The 7,883-nt window shown below is 45.3% G+C and overlaps 1 protein-coding gene across 2 annotated transcripts; it reads right to left on the reverse strand.

Moving 5' to 3' along the window:
* Positions 1–1,156: 1,156 nt before the first annotated feature.
* LOC136785530 (breast cancer anti-estrogen resistance protein 3 homolog) lies at positions 1,157–7,412 on the reverse strand. 2 transcript variants are annotated; one of them, XM_066746591.1, is made up of 6 exons: positions 7,137–7,412; positions 5,793–6,018; positions 4,661–4,778; positions 4,009–4,248; positions 2,464–3,940; positions 1,157–2,390 (listed from the first exon to the last, which is right to left on the reverse strand). In XM_066746591.1, the coding sequence occupies exons 1-6, from the start codon at positions 7,177–7,179 to the stop codon at positions 2,059–2,061; spliced, it is 2,436 nt and encodes an 811-aa protein (XP_066602688.1). In that variant the 5' UTR covers positions 7,180–7,412; the 3' UTR covers positions 1,157–2,058. The 2 variants fall into 2 exon arrangements, with proteins under 2 accessions (XP_066602688.1, XP_066602690.1); XM_066746593.1 differs by lacking the exon at positions 7,137–7,412 and adding an exon at positions 6,164–6,988.
* Positions 7,413–7,883: the final 471 nt, after the last annotated feature.

Consider the following 7,883-nt stretch of genomic DNA (forward strand, 5'->3'; position numbering starts at 1 on the left):
AAAAAAGATTATCACGTTATTAAATTCAATTATTTTGAATTAGTTTGAAGTTTATTCAAACTATAAAATAAGATAATATAACTTACAGGCTATGAGAGCCCTTGAAGCTGTGCCCTTGACCGCTGCATGCACCCAAACACTACACAGACATAACACTCGCGCCGCGCACGAATAATGTTTACAAGTTTAACTTTTATTATACGAATTCTTTCGTAGGCAAATACTTTTATTTTGATCACACAATGCATCCTGATCTTATACTGTATTTTACAAAATTGAGCAACACAATCTATTTAAGTGTAATAAAATCCGATAAATTGTATAATTTTAATAACGAAAGTAATAATTATTTTTAATGGCGGATAATTAATGATTTATTCTGTGATTACGATAAAACACGACGCGTAATTCATCGATAATCCGTACGTTAAATTTCGAAAACTGAAGTGTAACTGTCGGTAGACAATAGGAGCATCCGGAACGCGGGCCGTTCATTGGAGCAGCTTACTGAACAATTGCACCTGATTAGTTGTAATATAGGACCGCGCCAATGACGTAACGTGCGTTTGCTCAATAAGATGCGTGATGAATAGTACATACCAATCTGAAGGTTTCCATGCTGGAATCGTTTTGAATTTGAAATTGTGACTGCTGTTTGGCTATCTGCATTCTTATAACCAATCAGTGGTCAGCATTCCAAATTTAGTAAGCTACGGCAGGGACCGAGTTCAGAAACCTTAGCATTAGGATAGCATTGTTTAAAAAATGCGTCATGATTGGTCTAATTAACTGAATTAACCAATCATAACATAGCGTTTAAGAGCAGCCTTACGTCCGCGGGAGTGAAGCCAAAGTGACGGGAAAAAAAACCTGACCTCCATCTTGATTGTTGGTAGATATATCGGATATATCCTATATATACGTACACTCAAGATGGCGGCCAACCTCTTCTCTCCCACCAATTTAACTTCTTTTTATGGCATAAAAGAGAACTTTGCGCCACCTTACGCTCCCTCGAGCTACTTAGTACCTTCATAGTTTTGCCAATGAGATGGTAATATAACACGTGCGTCGTACAGCTGACGACTTCATACTCGATTGATAACTCAACACAAGGAATACAAATATAATAAAAATAAATAGCTTCTTGTCTGTCTTGTATATCGTATATTACTGTATAAGTATAAACAAACATGAACAACATTTACAATATATGTATAATAATGTTGGCCGAATTATATGCTGTCGTGTATAATGTAAAAATTAAGTACACGGTGTATATCTGGCTTCAACTGATCGTTGTTTTATATAGTAGTTCCAGTCTCTCGTATTGTCAGACAATATATCAGAACTTGGAATGATAACAAGAGGTTTTTTACGCAATGGGGTTTTAAATGCTGTAGCTGCTGCTGCTGCTGCTCTATAACGACAGATACACAATTCTAAATTCTTCTACTAGTACTCGTATTTAAATACGTATAATACGGGAGTCACAGCAAAAGGGGTGAATTTTTTATTTCTTACCGCAAGACATCATAATGCCTTCTCTCGCGGTTCTAGGGCTCGCGGTTGACGCGAACACCGAAAGCTTCGTTACATCGCTCGTGTAGGTTATGTTTTTCGAACGTGACAGAATCCGCGCTTCTCGTATAAAGCCTACGGCACACTATGCTGGATTTCGTGCTAGAATGCTTGCTAGAATTGTGAAGACCAATGATGATTCAGTTGTGAATTAAATATAATAATCTCATTGGTCCTCACAAATCTAGCAAGCATTCTACCACGAAATCCAGCATAGTGTGCCGTAGGCTTAAGTCTACTCTGCACTGCGTAAACGCATAAGAAAATTGGTCCGACGACGGATGAGTTGAATTTTCGCGTAGTAAAGCTACAATGCCGAAGAGAGGTTATGTCGAACAAGGGCTATAATCGATAGCCGAAAAATTGGAAGATGTCGTGTTTTAGGTTAACTACGATTTATCGTACGATTTGGATACTATCGCGTTCGAGTGGTTATCACATAAATCATTTCTAAATACATAAAGCTTTGGTCTGGAATTACGCGGACACTTCGCTGGCCGCGCATTTATCGTACATTGCATCTAGCACTTGGATGAATTTTAGATGCCTCTCTGGAGCGGCGACGTTTGCGCCACGACTTCCCCACAGAAACTTAATGTGAAATTCCGTTCTAAAGGCATCCGACAATAATTCGTCGCTTCTACTGCCTTCCAAGGCTATTTCAGCGTTTCTGCGAAACAGTGGTAGGCTCTCGGCTAATTTTCTGGATGCTTCCAGATGTGACCAGAGAATGGAGAGTCCACAGTCGGACGCCGAATTTTCCCATGGTGAAAGAATGGCCGCTGCCAGACCAGAGGATGACGCGTTTCCTGAAATTCAATTTTATGAGAGGCTTTACAGCTGGTACTGAGAGTGTACAAGATTATCCTACGGAGTATATACCTGAAACGTCCTCGGGACCTCGCTCCCCCAGCAGGGCAATTGGCAACAAGTGTGGTAAGGTAGTATTAGGGGCCTGCGGATTGGTGCACTCGTTCATGGCTCGCAAGGTAGGCCTCAGCTTAGCTTCGAAATTGAAGGCTTCGTCGGTATATTTCTGTCTCAGGAAATGCCACGTGTTGGCCAGTCGTTGGATTTGAGGCAGGCACAGGCCCAGCATAACACCACAGAAGCCGTAGAGATTACCCAAGGCAGTTTTCGTATCTATGGCAACTTTGATCCATTTGCTGATAGTGGCAGCTCTCTCCATGGCAGTGGCACCTGCCAAAATGGTTACAGCCACCAGTAATTTTATACACTCTGATCTTTCGATCAGATCCATTCTGGCTTGTCGACCATGAGGAAGGGTTACCAGCTCTATTCCACTGAGGCCATTGCGACCACCACTAGGTCTGGCTTGAAGAGCCAACTCAAGATCTATCCTAGTGAGGTGGGAGGCTAAAACCCTTGGAGCAGAGTCATGCAACATTCCAGAAACACCACGTAGAGCCGTAGGATCCAGGGGACGATGGTCACCAGCTGGCAACAAGAGCGTGTTGAATCCCTCCACATCGAGGACCGTCGTTACCTCAAAAGATGGTGCTCCTGCTACGAGCTGCTCATTCCTGACAGCAGCAGCTGCACCATTCATACCCTCATCCTGAATATCGCTGTAATGACTGCGTATCACCACACCTTTGATGGGAAGAGAAGTGGAGGGATTGCTGCTGCTGGTGCCACTGGAATTATTCGTCTCGAACTCGCTGTCGCCAGAGCCGTTCCCACTGTCGCTACCAGATGCTTGGTAAGCCTGATGATGATGATGATGATGGGGATGGTGATGGTGCTTTTGTGGTTTCTGCAGAGACTGACTCGGCACGTAAGGCACTCTGGGAGGTTTTGGAGGTGCTGATCCAGAATTTTGCGATACTGGTGGTGGTGGTGGGGGCGGGGGAGGCGGAGGGGGTGGCAATGGTTGCTGCTGCTTCAGTGCTGGATCTGAAATGACCCTGCTGATCTTTTGCCTGCCCAAGGAGAGGCAGGAGGAAGCAGGTTGATTTGGAATCGGTGGTACCCTGGGAAGGGTGCTCGATTGTTTCAAGAGCTGGGACGATGAATTGTGATTGGCTGGCTGTTGTTCTTGCTGGGATGCGGTCAAAGAATGACTCCGCTGCTGCTTTCTCGGCAGTCTCGGAGGGGAGCCTGTGTTTATCGAGGTAGACGAGGGGCTGGAACAATGACGTATCCCTGTGGCTGTACTAGCTGCGCAGCTCAGTGGCACTGATCTTGGCTTAGGGGTAACGATTCTTGCACCACTGGCTTGACTTATGGGTCTACCACTGCCCGCATAGAATGTTATTAAATCGGCTACCGTGTCGAAGGCCTCGTCTTCGAATTGATACTGGGCCCTCTCGTATACAGTATCCGGCTGAAGCACCACCTAAAACAAATGTCTTCGTTAACGTTTTTTCCATCTCTGTGGAGAGTAATCCTCCTCGAAAATCTCACCCTGTTGATGACAAAGTGCAGTGGCTGGCTCTTCCATCGCACCGTGAGCACGTAATTACCAGGCTGGGATGCACAGTCTCGTACAAGAAAATCTCCATCGTCGGGTACTCGAGCCTCCGCGCCCTTTCTCCCGCCCCTCAGTGTACTCCCATGATACCAGGCGTGCGAGCGTAAGTCTCGTGGATCCAAAAATCTCAGTTCCCTTTCCAATAATTTACGGCTTGTATCCTCCGGTGCTTCCTGCAAAGAAGACCAATCAGTGTCGCGCTGTTCCACCAACGACTTTAGAGAGAGAGAGAGAGAGAGAGAGGGAGAGAGAGAGAGTACTCGCGCTCTCCCAAGCGTCATTATCTTGTTGAGAGAATTGTCCCATTAACGTCGCTCGAAGAAAATTATCAAGTGAGCGCTAAAGAGTACTGCTTATTGAAATATCAAGCAGTGAAATATAACTACGTACGCGCAATAAGTATACAGTACATAGGCTACACGTATACTATATACACATGCAGTATATATACAATATAGACACAACATCCGTGTGCCTCTCCAATTCATTAAACTTAAAGTGGTCGTAAATGAGTCATTTGGGTGTCATTTTCAAAGACGAAAAATTCACTGAAGAATAGCATGCCAAGTACATTTTGACTCTTACCATCGATTTTGTCGAGTCGAGGTCAGTTTTGAGCGTCCTCTCGGGGGTCCCAGCCTGGGTGGAGGCGTCGTAAAGAGGATCTTCCCGATCCTCGGAGGATACAGTGGAGCTGGAGCTGCTGTTGGGAAATAATTGCTGGGCTTTAGAGAGTTTCGAGCGTTGGAGGATGCATGAGGCGGCTGTATCGGCGCACGTGCCGGCCGGCCGGCGAGTCCCGAGGCTGTCGTGGATACGTCAAAGGCAGTTGCCACGAAAATTTGCTCTTCGCGCGTCTATCTCGACTTACGGAATGCAGCACAAAACTCATGCACTAGCAGCGCCCGTATCGAGGCTTGCTTTTCTTTGTCCTTGTCCTCTGTGTACGTTCCTCGCACTCTCTCGCGTTGGCTAATGTTGACTGTTGACGGAGAGCGCGGGCGCACACCCCACTAACAAAACACTACACTGGTGTGTGGCTCAAGAGGAAGAACTCTGCTGCTCTGCTCCGCGTTCCAGGGCCGTAGCACGCTCGCCGCAACCCCACCCCAACCGCCCATCCCATTTCATTCCAGTCCGTACACGTTATAATAGATCCCTGCACGTTTCTCGCACGAGCAAACAAACCAGCTTCTCCGTTATCGAGAACCAAAACAAATCTTTGACTGTATAGGCAACACTCGAGAGTCTTCGCAGTAACCGACGGTGCAAAAACCGATCGTTTCACGAGACGCTATTTCACCGGGAATTTTTCCGTCTATTCGACACGGCGACAGTTGTATAAAAAGTGGTAAAGTCGGCAAAAGATGTTGCATGGGGTCATGGCGTGTCAATATGGGGGTTATTGATCTGCTCGGGAAGGGGGTGGAGGTTTGATTCTCCACGCAGAGGGAACTGTTGGGGACTGATGCGCATGCGCGTAGGCTCGCTCAATAATCGTGCCGTATCGCTCGTAGTACCGTGTGTTTTGCATTGTTCGCACATTTTAATCGTGATGGATGAACGTTCCACTGCCACTGCATTGATCATTCTCACGACGAAAATCGTCTCTGTTAACTTTATTTGTTGGTAAAATTGCGATAATGAGTATTATAGTCGTTCGATGGTACGTATATAAATGGGTTTGTGTTTGTACAGGTTATGTAGGTTTTCTTACCATTGATTCCTTCGAGTGAGATCGTCGGGTGAAGGTGGTGTAACGGTGAGGCAAGGCTCCTTATTGTGAATGATAATCTCTGGTTGGAGATAAATCGTATGCCGGTTTGGACGAAGATCCTTGCAAGAGACCGATGAAGAGATGCCATCTTTTTTTCGTCGTCGGCCACTGGCGCTCAGATTGTGCAGAGTGCCCATTGACGGAAATCGAAAACTCCATGCTATACCTGAATGAACACGGGAGCAATATAAATTTTTAATTGTATTTTCTTTTAGCCAGAAGCAGTCATAAAAGTATTCCTTCCACGGCAATCTGTGTGTATGCGTGTGTGTGCGTGCGTGCGTGTGCCAGGCTATTTAGCATATTCTGACCTGCACAATAACCTAAAGAAGCCCTCCCTCGAGCCAGCTACCCTCCGGCGGCCCTATTATATAGTTCCGCATTCTTAAGTACCGTCAAAAAGCCCTTCCCACCTCTCCAAAGGCCCTTTCGCCAACACCATGTGAACATCTTGAATGAGAGTTTCCAGAGTGACTCTCTGCAAAAGCATTTTCATCCTGCAGTAAAATTATTTCGCTTCGGTGTTTACGGCGCCTTTCTGCACTTTCTAATATACTACGTTTTTTTATATACATGCAATACTATGTAGTATACCTGATGTATACCCATGATAAGTGAACCCATACAATCTATAACCTGGTCTCAATTGGCATAGGTATGTAAGCGAGATACAGCGATAGAAAAGATTTATTCCTTTCGTTTACACTATTATTTCTCTGTACCAAGCAAGGCCGATCGAACAGATTCCAAGTACCGAAAGACTGTGTGTATGCGTGGGTCACAGAGTGCTGGAGTGTGCAGGTGTGCGCACGTTGCCAGCGCAACGTGATAACTCGCGTTGCGCTCGTCCTCTATTCCAATGATAAATATATACACGCGAGAAAATCGCTATTCGAATATTTTTCCAATAAATTCCTACTTTTAATATTCTCGTTGAATAAATCAAAATGTTGCTTAAATCCCCGCGCATTACATTAGTAATTGAACATTTTAGAGCTATCGCGTTATCTCACTATCGTTATCGTCCGTTACCTCCCCCCTCTTTCTAAAGATCGCTCGAAATCCGAACAAACCAAAGCCGGTTTCTCTCGCGCTCTTTCAACTTTTCTCTCCTGGCAGGTATGGCCTATTACGACATCGACCACGATACACGCACCTACACTGTGTCTTTCTTGATCGCTTATCATTACAGCATATACAAATATAGCCAATGCTTAAAAAAAAAACCGCACAAGTGTCAACTAGCACAGAATTATGTCTGATAATATAATTGGTCCAACTAACTTTGGCTTCGACGAGATTTGAGTTTGCTGGCCGTTTTTCCCATTTTCTCGTTGGCGGCATGCCTCCGACAACCCGGTGCTTTTGCTTCAGAGTTTTTTCGTGGTTTGGCGATGGAGTGCGATAAGCGATGGAACGAGAGAACCTCGTCATTATGCGTTGACGACTGACACCGTGCTGCTGCTGACCGAGCTACTGGAGTTGAAGCGAGAGAGCATGGCAGTACTAACGAGCAAAAGAGCGAGTCGAGCCGAACCGAGTCGAGTCCAGTCGAGCCGAGTCGAGACTGTTCAGTGTCGTCGAGTAGCGTTTAGAGCCGAGTCAGTCTCTCCATGACTCTAGTACCTCCTTCTCTCTTTCTCTTATTCCACGCTACTTCGCGTTGCTTTCCTCTTGCATTCTCAGGCACCGGCTATTCTATAACGGTGCACGTGATCCCAAGTCTCTGACGTCATCTAAACGCCTGTGTAACATTTTAGCTCGAAGAATGAGAGAGAGAGAAAGAGAAAAAAAAATAATGGCTTGCTCAAGGTCGCCTGTCTCGGCTGCTATACAGGCTCTTCTACATTATCCCTCTCTCTTTCTCTCTCATATAAAAGCCACCTGTTGCATCCTTACCTCTCAATGCAAGCTTATAGTTCATGTTTTATACATATTCCAATTTACACATCTCATCGATACAAATAATTTATAAAATCATCCTTCTCTGACTTAGGCCTTCTTTATTGGTGCTGGTTTTTTTTGTGTGTT

This window comes from Prorops nasuta, unplaced genomic scaffold (genome assembly GCF_024137725.1).
Source record: "Prorops nasuta isolate Cenicafe-Biocafe unplaced genomic scaffold, Cenicafe_Pnas_1.2 PNAS00467, whole genome shotgun sequence".
NCBI classification, from domain to species: Eukaryota; Metazoa; Arthropoda; class Insecta; order Hymenoptera; family Bethylidae; genus Prorops; species Prorops nasuta.